The 21,156-nt window shown below is 44.0% G+C and overlaps 1 protein-coding gene across 3 annotated transcripts in view; it reads left to right on the top strand.

Moving 5' to 3' along the window:
- sumf1 (sulfatase modifying factor 1) overlaps positions 1-21,156 on the top strand; it is a 157,495-nt gene that overhangs the window by 59,586 nt on the left and 76,753 nt on the right. For all 3 annotated transcript variants that reach the window (XM_068051463.1, XM_068051462.1, XM_068051464.1), the window contains 2 exons: positions 11,843-11,957; positions 15,045-15,158. In XM_068051463.1, the coding sequence (XP_067907564.1) occupies positions 11,843-11,957; positions 15,045-15,158 (229 nt within the window). The remainder of the gene's footprint in view (positions 1-11,842; positions 11,958-15,044; positions 15,159-21,156) is intronic.

Genomic DNA, 21,156 nt, shown 5'->3' with positions numbered 1-21,156 from the left:
GTGTTAATCGAGGGTGTTAAATGTTGTCGGGCTCTTTGATCATGAGGCTGCACCAGGACACCCTTTTCAACATTTCTACTGTCTGTCGGCACCACATTTATGGCTGCTTTTAGCTACATTTCCTGCATTTTTATGTTCGTCCTTCTAATTCCCTCACTACCTCCAATTCAGGGAGAAGTTTGGTTTGGGTATAGAATTCTTCTTGACCAAGATTGGCCCCATTGTACTCGTAGAAACTCTTGATTTTCAAGTTGAATTTCACATAGCAGCTTGCCCAATATTCAGCCAATGGAGATCATGGCATTTGATTGGCAGTCCAGAGCCTGGAACTGTTTATGGCGAGTTGCGATCAACTGTTTAAGCCTCCTGTTTATACTGGTTGATATTTAAAATTTACAGCATCCGTCACTAAAAGTGTCTCTATTATACTTGAGTGCGCTCTGTAATAGGAGTCCCTTTTCGTTGTGCAGAAGCCAATCCCAGCAGTCGCTTTGTGCTGAATCAGCCAACAGTCAGTGGTGCAGCATTCTGAAGTTTACAACCTTTCCTCATTGTGTTTTACATCAACTAAAATATTTTAATATTTTCAATACTGTGGAAGTATTCTGAACTTGAGAGTTGTTGGCCACACATTTGGGCTGGATTTTGTGCTGGAGGTGGGTCTCCCGGTGCTGTGCCAAAAGGCGGGGAAACCGCGCCTGTCTTTCCAGTCTTTTTGAATCCAAGCTTTAGGAGGCGGGATCCTCATCCTTCTAAAGACTTTAAAGAGATGGGGATCCCACCTCCAAGAGCTGCTGGCCAATCAGAGGGCTGGCAGCTCAGCAGTATTGGCAGCGCCACCAGGAGCGGTGGCCACTGGCAGTACTGCAGAGGCTTCTGACCCAGGCCCAGCGGTGGAATCCTGCAACAGAGGTCAGTGAAGTGGGGTCGCCGGGGCCAGTCCAGAAGGTCCCGGGGTAGGGGGGTGGTCGTGCTGTCCGGGGAGGGGCGTCCCAGGATGTAAGGAGATTGTGGATGATCAGCCAAGATCATAAAGAATGGCGGAGCAGGCTCAAAGAACAAAGAAAATTACAGCACAGGAACAGGCCCTTCGGCCCTCCAAGCCTGCGCCGATCCAGATCCTCTATCTAAACATGTCGCCTATTTTCTAAGGGTCTGTATCTCTTTGCTTCCTGCCCATTCATGTATCTGTCTCGATACATCTTAAAAGACACTATCGTGCCCGCGTCTACCACCTCCGCTGGCAACGCCTTCCAGGCACCCACCACCCTCTGCGTAAAGAACTTTCCACGCATATCCCCCCTAAACTTTTGCCCTCTCACTTTGAACTTGTGACCCCTAGTATTTGAATCCCCCACTCTGGGGAAAAAGCTTCTTGCTATCCACCCTGTCTATACCTCTCATGATTTTGTACACCTCAATCAGGTCCCCCCTCAACCTCCGTCTTTCTAATGAAAATAATCCTAATCTGCTCAACCTCTCTTCATAGCTAGCGCCCTCCATACCAGGCAACATCCTGGTGAACCTCCTCTGCACCCTCTCCAAAGCATCTACATCCTTTTGGTAATGTGGCGACCAGAACTGCTCGAAGGGCCGAATGGCCTACTCCTGCTCCTTTTATGCTGCTATGTTTCTATGTAAAGGTGTTCCCGATGGGGGTTCTCCGTGCACCACAAACTGCCCACGAAGGAGGGACCACTCCCTCCCAAGCCCGCAGGGAGGGCGCCTCGTTTTACAAAGTGTCCTCCCCGTGTGGCAGAGGCCCCCCCAGCTGCTGCTAAGATCCCATAGGCCACTTAAGGACCTCAGTTGGCCTCTGCATGGGAAGGTCGTCGTCTGCCTATCCCGCCCGCAGGAAGATTGCTGGGCGACAGGGAATCAACGGGCCCTCCGTCCCGCCATACATCATGATACCTCGTGCCCTCACTCTTTTTTCCATCACCACCCCCCACCTCTGATCGCACCTCAGGGGCCTCTCAAAATCCCAGCCTTTGTATTAGTTGGGGAGATTGTGTGCAGTTACTTAAGTTCCTGAGGTCTGAGTACACCTTGTCTAACTGGATGAGTTTTATTTATTCATGGGATGTGGGCGTCACTGGCTAGGTCACCATTTATTGCCCATCCCTAATTGCCCTTGAGAAGGTGGTGGCGAGCTGCCTCTTGAACCGCTGCAGTCCATGTGGGGTAGGTACACCCACAGTGCTGTTAGGAAGGGAGTTCCAGGATTTTGACCCAGCGACAGTGAAGGAATGGCGATATAGTTCCAAGTCAGGATGGTGTGTGGCTTGGAGAGGAACTTGCAGGTGGTGGTGTTCCCATGCATTTGCTGTCCTTGTCCTTCTAGGTGGTAGCGGTTGTGGATTTGGAAGGTGCTGTCAAAGGAGCCTTGGTGCATTGCTGCAGTGCATCTTGTAGATGGTACACACTTCTGCAACTGTGCGTCGGTGGTGGAGGGAGTGAATGTTTGTAGATGGGGTGCCAATCAAGCGGGCTGCTTTTTCCTGGATGGTGTTGAGCTGCTTGAGTGTTGTTGAAGCTGCAGCCATCCAGGAGAGTATTGTAAGACATTCTTCACCAGTATGCACTCTTTAGTATATTTCTCAAACTTGTGAACAGAGCCTATTTTTCTGCAGAGTATTTTCATTTAATTAATAGATCAATGACATCACTTGCCTCATTAAATAAAACCCAAGACTAGAACGTGCTGCCATGCGATTATTGTAGTTCCACAATTGTGTGGTTGCTAAAGATTAGAGCTATTGCCGTGGAATTTGAAACGACGTGGTATGCCAGGCATTCAGATTTTCATTTGGGACACATGAGGGAGCAGAAATGGGACCATCAATATCAAAATTAAAGCTTTGTGATATTGTGTTCAATTTTCATTGTTCCACCGTTGGTGGCTGTGCGTTCAGCTGTCAAGGCACTAAGCTCGGAATTCCCTCCCTAAACCCCTCTGCCACCTTATCTCTCTCTCTCCCTTTGAGATGCTCCTTAAAACCTACCACTTTGACCAAGCTTGTAGTCATCTGTTCTAATATCTCCTTATGTGGCTTGTTGTCAAATATTTGTCTGGTAATGCTCCTATGAAGCAGATTGGGGTGTGTTACTACATTAAAGGAGCGCCATAAATTCAAGTTGCTGTTGTATCCTGAATGTACATATTGACTCCACAGGACTGTATATATTTCACCATGTAGAATTCAGTGTTCATGTGATGGACGCTGCTTTCCTCTTTTAGCCAAGATTGCTTTATGATGCGAAACAACACCTCAAACACTTGACTCATGACTGAAATTCTCTCACCTGAGATTTGTCCATATGTTGGCAGACCTGTTATCTGGCAGATGGTTAGTATGCATCACCAAAACATATGTGGTATCCAGTGGTGTATTACTACTTTATCAACACACTTGACTGTACAAAGACCATTTCTTCCATTGGTACTTGCAGTTCCGTTTATTGTGGGGTTTATTTTAATACATGATGTGGGTCTTTGTATGCGTTATGAAGGTACAATCAATATACAGTACAATGTTATTACTATTACTGCAAGCTCGCTTCAGAACATACAGGATGACTCAAAAGACCAACCTTTCAATTCCTCCTTTTCCCCTTGTTAAGCCACTTCATTGTGTTTCCTCCCAGTATCTGCATTTAGTTACCAGGTTGCATAATGTGGAAATGTATGTTTTGCCAAACAAAGCTGTCATACACAGCAGGATATGGCAGGTAGTCCAATGTTGCCCTGACACGGATCAAAATAAATCCACTTTCCATTTATAACTAAAACAAAATCCTTGCTCTTTATGAATCATATACTTCAAAAATTGTCAGTCCTGCTGCCAGTCTACCATCCAACATCTGAGTGCTCGTTAGGTGGTTACAAAGCAAATGAACTAGATAATCTGTTCTACTAATGTTGGTTGATTGATGAATATTGGCCAGAACACTGGGAGAACTCACCTGCTCTACTGTCATGTGATCTTTAGCTTGTCCTGAGAGGGCATGCGGGACCTGTGTTTACCATCTCTTCTGAAGGACAGCACCGTCTATAGTGTAGCACTCCCTCAGTACTTGATTGAAGTATCAGCCTAGATTTTTGCATTTATCTCTGGAGTAGTGCTCAAACCCACAACCTTCTGACTCAGAGGCAAAAGTGCTACTCAGTGAGCTATGACTGGCAGTCCTCAAAGCTCATTGCATGTACAAAAGAGTTCACACCATCTCAAACATTGTGCATGTTCCAGGTGTCTCTTATCAGAAGGGCTCACTTCCTGAGATTTTCTGATTCCAAACCTCTATAGAATTGGCCTGTTCTACACTCCTGGGGTATAATGAGCAATCAAGTAAGAGTGAAATTTAATATGTATTTCATGAGGTTGGATTGTAATAATCATAATACTTCTGATAAGTTCATCTAAAAAAATGTTAGCCAATATTTTGCATTGGGTGATATAAATACCATTACATGGCATAGATTTTGTGCTCAGAAAGATTGAACTGTCCGATAATTTGTTTTAAGCCACTTTGTGTTAGGAGCAGTCAATTTTATATTTTCCAAAATCTCCTGATTCAGTATATGTTGAAGCATGGCAGATGGTGTTCAATGCAGAGAAGTGTGATGTGATGCCCTTTGGGAGGACTAATATGGAAAGATAGATTATTATAAATGTAGATGGGCAGAGAGATCTTGGTGTCCATTTTAAATCCTTAAAGGTGGCAGGGCAGGTCGAGGTGGTTAAAAAGCATATGGGTTACTTGGGTTTATAAATAGCAAAATAAAATAGAAAAGTAAAGAGATAATGCTAGAACTTCATAAATCACCGATTAGGCATCAGCTGTAATGTTGTGGACAGTTCTGGGCCCTACGCTTCAGGAAAGTGTACAGAGGGGATTTACCAGCATGTTACCGAGGATGAGGGACTTCAGTTATGAGGAGAGCTTGGAAAAGTTAGGACTGTTCTTGGTGGAACAGAGAAGGTTTAAGGGGTGAAAAAATAGATCAAAGTATATTGAAATTTGTTTTTCTCCATTTACTTTATTAAAACCTATTCCCTCTGGTGAATGGGTCAGAAACCAGAGGTCAAGGATTCAAAATCATTGACAAAAGATCCAGAGGGCATATGAGAATAAATCTATTGACTCAATGTTGTTGGGATTGGGAACTCTCTACCCGAAAAGGGGTGGAACTGATCACATTAGTCATTTTAAAAGGGAGTTGGACAGGTACTTGAGGATGAGGAATTTACAGGGTTACAGACCAGAAAAATGGGAGTGTGGAACTAAGCATAACTGCTCCTTGAGACCCCGCACAGGTGTGATGGGCTGAAAGGCCTCTTCCTGTGCTGCAAGTTTCTATGATTTTTTTAAAAATTCATTCAGGGATGTGGGCATCGCTGGCTAGGCCACCATTTATTGCCCATCCCTAATTTCCCTTGAGAAGGTGGTGGTGAGTTGCCTTCTTGAACCGCTGCAGTCTATTTGGGGTAGGTATACCCACAGTGCTGTTAGGAAGGGAGTTCCAGGATTTTGACCCAGCGACAGTGAAGGAACGGCGATATAGTTCCAAGTCAGGATGGTGTGTGACTTGGAGGGGAACTTGCAGGTGGTGGCGTTCCCATGCATTTGCTGCCCTTGTCCTTCTAGTTGGTAGAGGTCGCGGGTTTGGAAGGTGCTGTTTAAGGAGCCTGGTTGCGTTGCTGCAGTGCATCTTGTAGATGGTACACACTGCTGCCACTGTGCGTCGGTGGTGGAGGGAGTGAATGTTTGTAGATGGGGTGCCAATCAAGCGGGCTGCTTTGTCCTGGATGGTGTCGAGCTTCTTGAATGTTGTTGGAGCTGCACCCATCCAGACAAGTGGAGAGTATTCCATTACACTCCTGACTTGTGCCTTGTAGATGGTGGACAGGCTTTGGGGAGTCAGGAGGTGAGTTACTCGCCACAGAATTCCTAGCCTCTGACCTGCTCTTGTAGCCACAGTATTTATATGGCTACTCCAGTTCAGTTTCCGGTCAATGGTGGCCCCTAGGATGTTGATAGTGGGGGATTCAGCGATGGTAATGCCTTTGATTGTCAAGGGGAGATGGTTAGATTCTCTCTTGTTGGAGATGGTCATTGCCTGGCACTTGTGCGGCGCAAATGTTACTTGCCACTTATCAGCCCAAGCCTGGATATTGTCCAGGTCTTGCTGCATTTCGACACTGACTGCTTCAGTATCTGAGGAGTCACAAATGGTGCTGAACATTGTGCAATCATGAGCGAACATCCCCACTTTTGACCTTATGATTGAAGGATGGTCATTGATGAAGCAGCTGAAGATGGTTGGGCCCAGGATACTACCCTGAGGAACTCCTGCAGTGATTTCCTGGAGCTCAGATGTTTGACCTCCAACAACCACAGCCATCTTCCTTTGCGCTAGGTATGACTCCAGCCAGCAGAGGGTTTTCCCCTGATTCCCATTGACTTCAGTTTTGCTCGGGCTCTTTGATGCCATACTCGGTCAAATGCTGCCTTGATGTCAAGGGCAGTCACTCTCACTTCACCTCTTGAGTTCAGCTCTTTTGCCCATGGTTGAACCAAGGCTATAATGAGATCAGGAGCTGAGTGGCCCTGGCGGAACCCAAACTGAGCGTCCCTGAGCAGGTTATTGCTAAGCAAGTGCTGCTTGATGGCACTGTTGATGACACCTTCCATCACTTTACTGATTGAAAGTAGGCTGATGGGGCGGTAATTGGCCGGGTTGGACTTGTCCTGCTTTTTGTGCACAGGACATACCTGGGCAATTTTCCACTTTGCAGGGTAGATGCCAGTGTTGTAGCTGTACTGGAACAGCTTGGCCTGGGGCGCGGCAAGTTCTGGAGCACAGGTCTTCAGTACTATTGCTGGAATATTGTCAGGGCCCAGAGCTTTTGCAATATCCAGTGCCTTCAGTCGTTTCTTGATATCCTGCGGAGTGAATCGAATTGGCTGAGGTCTGGCATCCGTGATGCTGGGGACTTCAGGAGGAGGCCGAGATGGATCATCAACTCGGCACTTCTGGCTGAAGATTGTTGAAAATGCTTCAGCCTTATCTTTCACACTGATGTGCTGGGCTCCCCCGTCAAATGAGGGTGGGGATATTTGTGGAGCCACCACCTCCAGTTAGTTGTTTAATTGTCCACCACCATTCACGGCTGGACTGCAAAGCTTAGATCTGATCCGTTGGTTATGGGATCGCTTAGCTCTGTCTATTGCATGCTGCTTACGCAGTTTGGTACGCAGATAGTCCTGTGTTGTAGCTTCACTAGGTTGACACTTCATTTTGAGGTATGCCTGGTGCTGCTCCTGGCACTCTTCATTGAACCAGGGTTGGTCTCGTGGCTTGATGGTAATGGTAGAGTGGGGGATGTGCCGGGCCATGAGGTTACAGATTGTGGTTGAGTACAATTCTGCTGCTGCTGATGGCCCACAGCGCCTCATGGATGCCCAGTTTTGCATTGCTAGATCTGTTTGAATTCTATCCCATTTAGCACGGTGGTAGTGCCGCACAACACGATGGACGGTATCCTCAATGTGAAGGCGGGACTTTGTCTCCACAAGGACTGTGCGGTGGTCTCTCCTACCAATACAGTCATGGACAGAAGCATCTGCGGCAGGCAGATTGGTGAGGACGAGGTCAAGTATGTTTTTCCCTCTTGTTGGTTCCCCCACCACCTGCCGCACACCCAGTCTAGCAGCTATGTCCTTGAGTGCTGCTGCGCCACTCTTGGTAATGGACATTGAAGTCCCCCACCCAGTGTACATTTTGTGCCCTTGCCACCCTCAGTGCTTCCTCCAAGTGGTGTTCAACATGGTGGAGTACTGCGTCATCAGCTGAGGGAGGGCGGTAGGTGGTAATCAGTAGGAGGTTACCTTGCCCATGTTTGACATGATGCCATGAGACTTCATGGGGTTCAGAGTCGATGTTGAGGACTCCCAGGGCAACTCCCTCCCTACTGTATACCACTGTGCCGCCACCTCTGCTGGGTTTGGCCTGCCGGTGGGGCAGGACATAATCTGGGGATAGTGATGGCAGTGTCTGGGACATTGTCTGTAAGGTATGATTCCGTGAGTATGACTATGTCAGGCTGTTGTTTGACTAGTCTGTGGGACAGCTCTCCCAACTTTGGCACAAGCCCCCAGATGTTAGTAAGGAGGACTTTGCAGGGTCGACAGGGCTGGGTTTGCCGTTGTCGTTTCCGGTGCCTAGGTCGATGCCGGGTGGTCCGTCCGGTTTCATTCCTTTTTATTGACTTTGTAGCGGTTGGGTACAACTGAGTGGCTTGCTAGGCCATTTCAGAGGGCATGTAAGGGGACTGTGGGTCTGGAGTCACATGTTGGCCAGACCAGGTAAGGACAGCAGATTTCCTTCCCTAAAGGACATTAGTGAACCAGATGGGTTTTTACAACAATCGACGATGGTTTCATGGCCATCATTAGACTAGCTTTTATTTCCAGATTTATTAATTAAATTCAAATTCCACCTTCTGCTGTGGTGGGATTTGAACCCATGTCCACAGAGCAATACCCTGGGTTACTAGTCCAGTGATAATACCACTACGCCACTGCCTACCCTATTGTATTCTATATGTATGTGTTGTATGATGTACAATAGGAAATATATGCGCATTTTTATATCAGCCCCTGCTGATCATCACAGCTACTACTAGAAAGCCATGCTTTTTTTGTGCATTCACATATACTGAGGGAAGCAATAAGTTGGCACAGGTATGACTGGCTGGCCTCCTTCTGTGCTGAGTGATTCTATGTTCTCAAATGCAAAGCATTACTATGCTATTTCCCTTGAGCATCTACCCTGTTCCAAGATTCAAATCCAAAATTCTCCATCACATGTTCTTCTCCCCCCAACCCGCAGCTGGAGTTTTTATTGGACTGCATAGTTCGATCAGTAAATACATCAGTGGTATCTTGCTGCACAGCAATAATGTTGGCTGTGTGAGACATAAAGAATACCTCTAATGTTTTAATAAGAATGCACAATGCACAATCAGCAATTCTGTCTGACATGCTTCTCATGGGATAAGTCTCCAACAGATCAGTTGCAACTCCATATTATTTTTTAATGAATTTTCACCACCTGTTTTTTCTTAAAAAAAAAACAGTAATGCCTTGGGTGAGCTGTTATCACAGCAGTTTGTTGTGTGAAGTCAGGTTTGTGCAAAAGCACATCCTTGGTTGACTTGTCAATGGCACTCCAAAGGGAAGCGTTTCACCTCTGTTTATGTAGATTGCAGAACAAGTGTGGGAGGTGGTAAGTAGTGATCACCAGGCTGTCAACTATTTGTACTTCATCTGTGGCCCATCTAAGGTTTAAACAAGCATATCCACTTGCTATAAAAACAAAAAATGCTGAAAATACTCAGCAGGTCTGGCAGTATCTGTGGAGAGAAAGAGTTAACATTTTCATTAGAACTCTGTTATTTGTGTGCTGAAGGTATGTGAATTCCTCATCTAGATTCTGGAGACTGCTCTGATACCTTTTGAAGTCTGTTTTTGATTGAGAGTTTTGTGTAATTGTAACTGGTAACATTTTTGCCTCTGAGTCAAAAGGATGTGAGTTTTAAGTTCCCCTTCAGAGACTTGATCACAAAGTCTAGTTGACACTCCAATACAGTACTGTGGGAGTGCTGCATTGTCAGAGGTGCCATCTTTTGAATCAGTTGTTAAACTAAGGCACTGGCTGCCCCCTCAGATTAACGACAAAGATTTCATGGCGCTATTTTGAGGAAAAACAGTGGCATTCTCCCTGGTGTCCTGACCAATATAATTTCCTCAACCAACATCCCTGAAATAGATTATCTGGTCATTATCACATTGCTGCTTGTGGGACCTGCTGTGCCCAAATTAGCTACCACGTTTCCTCCATTACAATGGTTATTACACTTCAAAAGTACTTCATTTGCTGTGAAGAGCTTTGGGCCATCCTATGATTGTGAATGGCGTAATGCAATAAGAAAACTTGCATTTATATAGCACCTTTTACAACCACTGTACATCTCCAAGCGCTTTACTGCCAATGAAGTACTTTTTTTTTAAAGTAACTGAAATTAACTAACTGTTAGAATGTAGGAAAAGCAGCAGCCAATTTTCACACGGCAAGCTCCCACAAATAACAATATAATAATGACCAGATAATATGTTTTTGTGATACTGATTGAGGGATAAATATTGGTTGGGATACTGGGGGATAACTTCCCTGTCCTTCTGCGAAATAGTGCCGTGGGATCTTTTACGTCCACTTGAGAAAAAAGACAGGCGCTCTGTTTAACATCTCATCCAAAAGACAGCACCTCCAACAGTGCACACCCTCTCATTACTACACTGCAGTTTCAGCCTTGATTTTTGTGCCCAAGTCCTGCAGTGGAACTTGAATCCACAATCTTGGTGACTCAGAGGCAAGGGTACTGCCAACTGTGCCACAGCTGACACAAGACATAAATGCAGGTCTTCCTTTGTGCATCATCACTAATGATTATTGTTGAGGCCTGTGGTCCTCTATGGCAGATTATGCATAAAGTCAAGGAGCTGGAGTTTTTCTGTGGACTTTGCATTTGGCCTGAGCGTGGGGGTGGGGGGGAAACACATGTGCTATGATCAAATTGGAACATAGTCATTTGATCTTTTCTGTTTGCAAAATCCCTGTATTTTGATTAATAATGTAACTGGCCATTATTACCCTTGCACAAATGAGAAAACATATAATCTTGGATTTTGGAAAATACCCAGTCGGTTTGAGGAAGGTGAAAACTTTGAGTGTACAGGTGTCCAGTTGCTACCATTGAACTTATGTGGTGCAATTTCAATAACACCCACTTGCAACATGCAGTTGGTGTGGGTCGGATTGGCCATTGATGCACTAAATTGGTGGATAACGCAATCTGTGTTTGTAGGAAACTTTAAGTGGGGCTGAGGAGGTGATTAGATTTAACAGTTTAATTCTGAGACAGAATATGTAAGAGTCATTTCCACTTGTATTTGTTGTGATGCAGCTGAAATAATTGCAAATGTGCACACAAACAACAGGCCAACATCTGGTGTTCGAGTCCAATACTCACCACACTAAACTCAGTTATGTTCTTCCTCTTGCGTGATAGAGACCTGGTGTATGTCTTTCAGGGATAATGAACAGTACATTCAAATTTATGCCAATGTATTTGTGTTTGGTATGGTTTTGAGAAACCAAATATCTAAGGCCCTCAGTGCAGGCAGTGCCAACATCAAAGAGACTGAGAAGAAATGTGGTAAATTCGGAAGAAAGCTTGGGTTTAAAATTCTGAAGCATGTAAGAGGAAAGAAGACTGGAGGGAGGTAAAGGAGTTTCATTGTTTAGAGGTGCTTGGAAAGAGTCAGAGTAGAAAACTGTAGTATGCCTCACTTTTAACATAGTGCAGAGGAAGGAAGCATAGGACGGATGTTAGCAGCTCAAGTTATTAATATTTACTGTCTAAAAGGATCAAGGGAACCTTTTGTCATAAATACAAAGCCTGAAGTTAAAAGCTGCTTTTATATTGTGCAAGAGCTGTGCTAGTGCCACTGGCTCGAAGCATTGGTCTTGCACTGCTTAGTGACTGTCCGTAGTGAATCTGGTGAGTTTTCTTTGAGGTTGCCACTGGCCTGGTTGTCATGATCTGTTTGCTTTAAAGTGATGCTTCTCCCAGTTGTAATAGAAGTTAAATAAATGATGGTGAAGGAGAGAGAAAATTAATAATGCTTCTTTGGGGATGCTTCTTGGTCTGATGATAAACTTGAGCTCAGGCAATGTACATTACTGACTGTTGCATCAACTGTCACACTCTCACAGACTCTTCCCATGGGGGAACAAGTTGCAACCTAAGGGCCAGCACTACACGAACATCTGGCAGGGAGACTTCCCATACCACAACACAGCAGATGATGGATACACCAACACTGCCCCTGTAAGTGCCTGTTCCCAGTGCCAGTCATTCTGGATGTTTGTTGCATATTCACCAATTTCCTGTGGCGTTGCTACAAGTAAGTGAATGGATGTGTTGAAGTGCAACAGGAAGTGCATGCTGTATTATAACTGTTAATGGATTGCCAGTCAATGTTCCATGATGTTGCATTCTTTTTTAATCTACCTTTTGATTTTTTTTTTATATAACGCTGTTTCTCTCCTGCCTTATTTCTTCAGCTTTTGAGTCTCTTTCTTTCTCTTATCTTTGACAAACACTCTCTCTTCCTTGCTCTGCCCTGATTTGCTTCTTTCTCTTCCTTCCTTCCAGGTGCAAGGTGGTGGGTGGCATGGCATGGTGTGGAAAAGCATCAGCAGCTGCCTTATCCACCTCTCCCAATACATGTGCCCTCACCTGCCACTCACTCCCATTGTGTCCCCTATCCCTTCACCTTCCTACTGCCCTTTGTCCCATTACCTCTTTCTCTTCAAACTACCTGCACAGCCATTGTATTCTTAGCTCCTCCTCACCCTCCAATTACTCTTCCCTCCATTCTCCACCTGTCCTGCCCCTAACAAGGGTAGGTGGTGAGTGGCAATCTGCTTTCCTCTTCCTATGACTCCCTCATCCTTGCTTCCATTCTCTCCTTCAAGCAGGTTTTTTTTGCTGAAAACATTTAACCTTTTTTTAAAAATTGGAATGTGGCAAGTGCCTTTCGCTTGCTCTCTGATTCTCTTTCCTCAGCTTAATACACTTATTTAAAAAGATCCGCAGAAGACAAAACCAAAACTACCAAGTGTGTAAGCAGAATGGTGTCACTTTCATTTTCTCATGCGCACAGCCTGTTGATGCAAATTAACTCCATAAAGCTTTTGAAATGGTTTCTTTTCAAAATTGTGTGAAACAAATCTACTCTGTGAAGGGGACAGGTGGGGGGAAACTGCTAAAATTGATATCTGTTTGAATGATAGTGATACATGTTGGGAAATGAGAATTGATTAGACTGCACAACCCAAATTCCACTCTCAAAGTCACAACTCTGTGCAAAAGCATTCAAGTCTAAGCCTAGGCTTTTGGGGAAGGCAAGGTCTTCAATTGAAAAAGAAAGCATCAAAAGACACAAAGGAGAATTCAGTGAGTAAATTTAATTGCATTTATGAGGTTTTTTTATTTTTTGCCTTTTTGTTTAAATTCTTATTTTGGACATCAGAAATTTCAGTTATTGAGGGAAAATGGTATGGCAAAAAGTTTTGCAAGTATTGAGGAGCCTGATTGCATAATTACAGCTCTGGTTGCCCTTATAGTCAGTAGCCTGCTGATTCTAGCTGTTTATGTTCACACATGAAGACTGAATACTTGGACAAAGTAATATATTGGTGTGGAGACATATTTTTCTCCTTTTGCGCTGGGTTTTAAATATGCAGTTCCACCCAGGCAATTAGAGGGATGTCTGCTGATGAAGTTTGCACACATGTAGCAGACCCCACACAATTTTCCATTCATTTAACTTGTTGGACAGAAGATCATGAAGCTTCTGTTGCAGGCATGTGATCCTTCCTGTCTAGTTTTCCTTGATGTTTTCAGCCAAGGGGACTGTTTTCATCAATGTGCAAAAGAGGAAAATCTTTCCAAAAGCCCTTCCTTGGTGCGACTCAGTGCCTTCAGGAATGGGAGGGAGATTTGCTGAACAGTTTTTCAAAAGCTTATTCATGGGGGAAGCAATGTATTGGTGCTCCAATGCCTATGTCGTAGAGCAATTGGATGCACTTTCCAACATAGCAGGTTTCCAGTCTTCTGTTTTGTTCGAAAGAAGGTGCAGAGTGGACGTAGGGCATTTTCCTCCAGAGAAGGGTGGGTCACCCCAATTCAAAAGCAGCTTTGTCTACAAAGCATCAACCGGTCAACCCAGGATGAATGTGTTGGTTCAAGGAGGGCTGGAAAGTAAAGGAAGGGGAGGCAGATGGAGGTATTTAGGATTTTGATGTATGTTGTATTTATTTAACGTTTATATACTTTTCCTAGTCACACAGATGGAAATGTTTAGTGGTTTCACTAATTGTCATCAAAGCTTCAGTTCAATGAAAGAAATAAATGTGAAGTATAGGATTTGTTGCTCCTGATCTGCATACGTTGAGATATGAGGCTGGATTTTGAGCCTCACTGGGGCTGGGAATGAAAGCGGGCAGGTGGTAAACATAGTGCCACTGGCCTGTGTGCTGGTGCCCTAGCTCCATCCCACAGCCATGTCATTTTCCCAGAGGTGGGATTGAGGGGGTGGGGGGGGCGGGGGCGCCAGGTGCTGCAGGGTTACCTGCCCGTACGCAGTGGGTAGCTGATTAAGCTTGTTAAGGGCCACTTAAAGCCAATTAACGGAGGCTGATTAAGATTTTCCAGTCACCCTCCAGGTTCCCAGAGATGGCAGGGAACAGTTTAGCTCCTGGTGGCAGCCTAGCGAGCCCCGCGCTCCAGGCAGGCTTAGAGGCCTTCCCCACCTGCCTGGGTGCAGCAGCAACTGCAGGCCACCCTGTTGAGGTGTTCTGCCCGCCCCCTCCCTGCCCTGCTCCCCCCCCCCCCCCCCCCCCCTGCAACCACACTGGCTGCCTGGCTGCAAAGGTCTTTTTTTTTTTTTTTTATTTTAAATTTTAAAAAAATGTTGGAAAGGATGTTTCCATTTTGGAGCACAATCTCCCTCACTTGCCTTCCATTGCATCCTGCTGCTGCTTGAAAGCTGGAAGGCCTCTGACCTTCTAGCTTCGAGAGTCCATCCACCGTCCTTAATTGGACAGCGAGCCCGTCCTCTGGCCATTAAATGGCCATTCCAGGGAAAATTGCAATAAATGACTGTTCCCAAACAGGGCTGGCTTCTGCCCGCCATTTGAACCTGACAGCAGGGTTAAGAAGCCCGCAGGAAAAATGCTGCCAATGTTGTTTATTAGTGGTTATTTTCAGTTCAACAGTGTTAATATATTCAGATAAATATTTGCTTAAGGCTTTGAGATATGTTGTGTTGCAATGAATTAATGTTAGCCTGAAGAGAACTAAAAGTCCCTAACTACAGTAACCATGTGTTCCCTCCCCCACATCTCGCAGGTCACCGTCTTTCCTCCCAATGGTTATGGCCTCTTCAACATGGTTGGGAATGTCTGGGAATGGACATCTGATTGGTGGACTGTACACCACACCACTGATGAGTTAGAGAATCCTGTAAGTATCTGTCACTCAGCTGTAACTGGTCTCACACTAAGATAGGACAGCCTGTGTCTTTTGAGCATCACATGGTTTGTTTTGTTTTTGAGTTTGTGCTGCTGGTGAGGGGGCAAGTGTCATGAAATCTAGGCAGTGTCACCCATGATTTTCTGACCATTGGCACTGAAACAGAAATTGGCACACCCACAACTTTCCAATCTGTGTGGCGAATGGTTGGCATTCCCTGCCAGCAGTGCAAAGTCAGGAGATATTGGCTCCGGGATGTGATGTTGCTAACATGGAGGATTTACCTGTGGCCCGTGAGATTTTTTTAAAATTTGCCTTAATTTAAGAAGTAAATGTCTTTCATTGCTGAAAATAGAAACATGTTGTCAAAGCTTTTCGGCTTGCACTCATCAGGACAATATGCAAGAAAAACCAATGTAAGGGAAAACAACTTATACTGCATGAGAAGAGAGTGCTGATTGGTTGTCAAATGGACTCTGAATGGTAGAGGCATTGCCATGGAGAATGCACCAATTTACAGTGGCTGGCAGTTAACTGCCAAGCTTTGTTTGAAATTTAAACCAGGCAGCTTGACTCTGGTCAAGGCATTGCCCTGAGGAATGAACCAGCGAATGGCTGTCACTTGTTTTGTTCAGCTGAAACAGGCACAATGTGTATACATGTTCTTTCTGCCTGCAAAGAGCAGGGCTCTGTGTATTAATACATGTAGCTTCTAGTATGCACAAATGCGCCACACTGCGAGCCCTATTGACAATCTCAAATTGGTTGTCAGCGTAATTCTTAGCACGCATTGGACAACATTTGCTAAATAATCCTATCGCAGAATCACATCTAATGTTGGACACTGTATTTTGACCTTCACTGGTCAAAACACGCGTTAAGATTCTTACAGTTGCACACGCTATAAGATTGGCCTCATCAGCAACCTCGCAAATAGGGCCCGAGCCATTTGCTCACCATGCAAGCTTGATGATGCTGAAATAGGGCGAATCAAAGACATCTTGCGTGACAATGGCTACCCTGACCGGATAATTTCTCGCTGTATATCGCGCAAACTTATCAACAGACCTAAGGCTGTCATTTTCGGCCCTGAAAAGTGCCCAGTCTATTTCAAATTACCCTGGAAGGGTAATGTATCCCAAAAAGTTGAGCAACAGATAAAGCTAGCTGGTTCACGCTGCTACTATGCAGTAGCAACATGTATGGTGTTCGCCACAGAAAGGATTCTGCCGTCAAGCCAAAAAGACGTCCTGCCTATCACACAGATGAGTAATGTGATATATGAATTTCAATGCCACTATAATGCTAGGTATATAGGCCGTACATCCCAAATACTGGCGGATTGTATCAAACAACATGCCCCTTCCGCTGTTCACAACGGGCAAGGTACAGGCCGTAACCAACCAGTCCGTGCTTGCAAAACTCAAAACACAGTGCCCAACATTAGATGTGACTCCACGATCGGATAACATTTGCTAAATAATCCACAGTGTGCTAAGAATTACTCTGACAACCAATTTGAGATTGGCAGTAGGGCTCGCACTGTGGCGCATTTGTGCGCACTGGAAGCTACAAATATGAATACACAGGGGCTCTGTTCTTTGCAGACAGACAGAACATGTACACACATTGCGCGTGTTTCAGCTGAACAAAATAAGTGACAGCCATTCGCTGGTTCATTCCTCAAGGCAATGCCTTGACCAATCAGAGTCAAGCTGCCTGGTTTAAATTTCAAACAAAGCTGGTGCATTCTCCATAGTAATGCCTCTACCAATCAGCGTTCAGTTTCCAACCAATCAGCACTCTCTTCTCATGCAGTATAAGTTGTTGTTTTCCCTTACATTGGTTATTCTTGCGTTTTGTCCTGATGAGTGCAAAACGGAAAGCTTTGACAACATCTCTATTTTCAGCAATACTCAAGTTCTGTGCTACCAAATGGCTATTATAAATGTCTTTCCTTTCGTTTATTGCAACTATGCAAAATGGTCAGCATACCACAAAATTTTCAGTGTTCAGTGTTGCTTAGGATTGGTTGAGCAAGGAACCTACTTTCATGTCTGCCAGTCCAGGCCCAAAGTCAGCCACTTAGGAGCTGTATGACGATACTCCAGGATCACTGGACCTTTGCTATAGCTGTACTTTGCTCCAAAAGCGGTCCTTAACTATAAGTCCAGGAATGCACATTACTCACTTGCTGTGCTTTGGAGGAGCCGAAGACTTGTTGCTTTTGTGGCTGAAATAATGTGATCTACCTGCTGTATGGTTTGGAAAGCAAAATACTTAAGACTGGGTCTGCTGCATCACCTTCCAGTAGGGGCCAATCAGGAGTCTAGGGCACTGAGACCAATCATAGTACCCTATTATTGCTCTGAATGAGACCAGCCAAGTCAGTACTGAGTGTGGGAATCAAACATGGAACATTCTGCTTTGCTTAGCTTGGTTCCACACTGCACTCATCACGATAACATTAGGAGAGAGCTGATGTTTTTTTAAAAACAATTTCATCAAAGCATTGAAGTAAACACTCAGTAGTTTTGACGTTTTAAAAATGCAAAACATAGTAGCGATTTTACAGCTCCTGGACTTGATGCGTTTTATCTAATAGATATATCCAGGAAAACCTACAGGCACAATTCTGGGATGACATGAGTAGTATACAGGCACAGTCTAATGTGTTCCAAGAGCACAGATTTGCAAAAGGCATCTGGAATAAGCTGCATTAGTTTAACAGGTCACTACTTGGATGCAGTGGAAGCTTTATTTACAAATCAATGGGAATAAAGCAGTGTTACTTAATTGAAAGGTTTTTGCAAAAACATTTCAGACTGTGACAGTTCAGGCTGAATAATCCTTCCATGAGCATAAAACCCTTTGCAAATCTATCTGCATATCAAAGTGTGATGTAACCATCTACCGGCTCCTGTCACCTGGGACCATGCAGATGTTGCTTGTGCATTTTATGTGCCTCAGAATTGAAAAGAAATCTGGGCACGGAATCAACGGTGTGAATAATGGAAGACTTTGTGCCCTTTCTCACTGCCCTGTTCTGCACAATGCACAAAACAAAAGCCCTGATCACCCATGTAAGATGATTATCCAGGGTCAAGGCAGAGTCTGGAAGAGAGAGGCAGAGTAGGAATATATAGATTTACTTACTGTAAGTGCATAATTTAATACCATCCTGCTCATTGAACTGCCTGTCTCATATAACAGCTGTTTAGAAAAAAAGAAAAGAACTCGTATTTGCGTAGCATTTAATCGCATCCTTATGATGCATTTTAGTATCAGTGAACTAATGTTTTAGCAGTGCAGTGCAGTCACTGTTATAGACAAGTGTGGCAGTTATCTGTGGTACTTGCACAGATCAACAAAGAAGTGAATGAATGATCAGATGATCTATTTTTGGTTTTGATTAGGAAACAGGATATATGTTTACGTTAGTATGACCAAACTATGGGTAAATATCTCGACATGAGAGTATGGTGAAGACCGATACAATCGGGGCTTTCAAAACAGAATTGGATGGGCACCTGAAGAGAAAAAAATTACAGGGCTGTAGGGGAGTGAGACTAACTGAGTTGCTCTTGGCAGAAAGTCGGCACGGACATGACGGGCAGAATGGGCTCCTTCGCTGCTGTAAACATTCTATGGCTTTATGAGTTCTAGCAATCTGTCTCTCAAAACCCAGGCAACCCGTTTTCTTTCTGTGCTTATATTTTGTACTTGCTGGTTTGTCTTATTTGAATTGTGTGGGTTTGAAGATTTGAAAATTTCTGTTGAGGTTTTTGCCCAATGGTGAATGAAGTATATTGGATTTGATTCAAAGGAAGCAGAGAACTCAATGTGTGAAGTTGATGCAAGCAAGGCAAATGTTTTATTCTCTTCTCTTTGATGCTACACTAGTGCTGGGGTCCAATTTAATATCAGAACCATACTAAATAAATTCCCAAGGTAGAGAAGAATAGATAATTGACAATCTAATGATGTCTACTGTGGTTAAGAGTGACAGCAGCCTTGCAAGACAAAGTGTCAAAGCAGTCATGGGCAATGTTCATTCTGTAAATGAATTATTCATCTGTTTAAATGAAGCATGTAAATGAATTTGAGTTGTTAATTTTCGTGTCTGAGTTACACATAACATTTGAAATTAAAAGACTAATGAGAGCTTTTCCATTGTTCTGGATTGATAATGCAGCACCAATGCTGAAATAACTCCCTTGGATACACTGTTAGTGAGTGACCTATATACTAAAGACAGCCTTGTGCATTGAAAGGGGACAGAAAAATATTCTGTAGATCTTCAAGAGCTAAACTATTAGGAGTGTAGGAAGATGGTGATTCCTGTTTTTTTTTAAAAAAAAAAGACAAGGTTAGAAATGGTCCCGTAGATTAATTTGACAATGTTTAGTGTCTTTGATATAGAAGAAAACATACCAAAACGCTCTATAGAGCTGCTGGGAAGAAATGGACCCTGAGCCAAAGAAGGACATGCACAGTGGAGAAATATCACCATCCACACATGCAAGAGTTGTTTGGAGCAATGTACTCTCTAATTTTTTTTGTAGCGTGGCCAATTCATTTAAGTGTGTGGGCCCTTTAAATTTTTTTTCCATGGCCGGGCATGCGTGGCGACTTAATGGGGCGGACTTGTGCACAGTCAGTGCGGGGACTTTCAGGTTGTTTCACAACTGCACAGCTTAGAGGGAACATTGGTTTGGAGAATGGTAGTCTTTTTTTTTCTCCCCCCACTGTCGCCTTGCCTGGAGACTCGCTTCACTTCTGAACAGTGCCCCCAATTGCTGATCTCCCTGTGTGCATTTCTTTATTCTCTATGACATATGCTGGTACAACAATGGATTAAGTTGCTGTCAAGTTTGCATTGTGGTTTTTAGTTGTAAGGTGTTAAACTGGTTTATCTACTCTAAAAGAGCAGTCTGCTAGTTTTCATCCAGTTTGGCAACACTGGTATACGTAGCTGGCATGTAAAAAGGGAAAGGTCTGATCTGTTGGCTCCTGAAATAAATTGTCCTCTATCTACAGTCCATAGTTTCTCGTGTATCAAACAGATGTCCAGTTGGATCTGAAAATGGGCAATTAATCTCAAGTAAAATGTATGCAACAATTTGATGTCAGTTTAAAGGAGCTGTGCATAGTGGGCATCATTCAGCCTGAGTGTCTGATTCGTATGTCTGGGCTGAACCTGATGCAAGGTCAACATAGAAATCACTGTAGAGTTCCAACTCTTAATGTATCCTGGTTGCTGGTCAGAGAAAAAAAAATCACACTCTTCCTAAGAACAGCTTGAGTATATTGAGGGTAAATCTGCACTAAAGAAGGCCTGTGCTTCAATTTTCTGAGAAATAGTCAAGAACAGTGTACTTTATCTCACTATCTGGAATGGTGTGGCAGTACAAAGTGGAAATATATGATTCTCAGTGACTTTATCTTTGCTGGGATTCATATTTTTGTGACATGTAAACTGACTATTGTGAAGTATCTCTGTGCTGGCAAATGGAACTGTTTCAAATTTTAGTTTTTATTACACTTGTGTATTGGGCACAAAACAATAAGCAAGCTGGAGTGTTGCTTTCTGTGTCCAATATCTGATGATGTACTGAACCCAGGGATTGAACAGAGATCCTTGTACTATTTAGCTTACAGAATATAACACAGACTCCCCTCCTGATAGAGACTTTGAGAAGCAGTGGAAGTAATGCTGTTCTGGACGGTGGCTTAGGCTATAAACTATAGAAACGGCTTATCTTTTAAAAAAAAAATTAGCAACAGACAATGCAGCAGGTTGCAGCGTTGTACACCTCAATGAAAGATTAACAATTTTGCCAGTAGTGCTTTATTATCTTTTACGTAATGTACAAGTGGGGCTTCATTGCACCATTGAATGTCCAGTCCCATCTTGATAGCCTCAGAAATAATTCAGATCAACACTAAGATAAGACCATCGAGGACGAATGTGGGTCCATTGCAGGTG

This window comes from Heterodontus francisci, chromosome 19 (genome assembly GCF_036365525.1).
Source record: "Heterodontus francisci isolate sHetFra1 chromosome 19, sHetFra1.hap1, whole genome shotgun sequence".
NCBI lineage: Eukaryota > Metazoa > Chordata > Chondrichthyes > Heterodontiformes > Heterodontidae > Heterodontus > Heterodontus francisci.
This window is presented reverse-complemented; position numbering and strand designations above follow the sequence as displayed.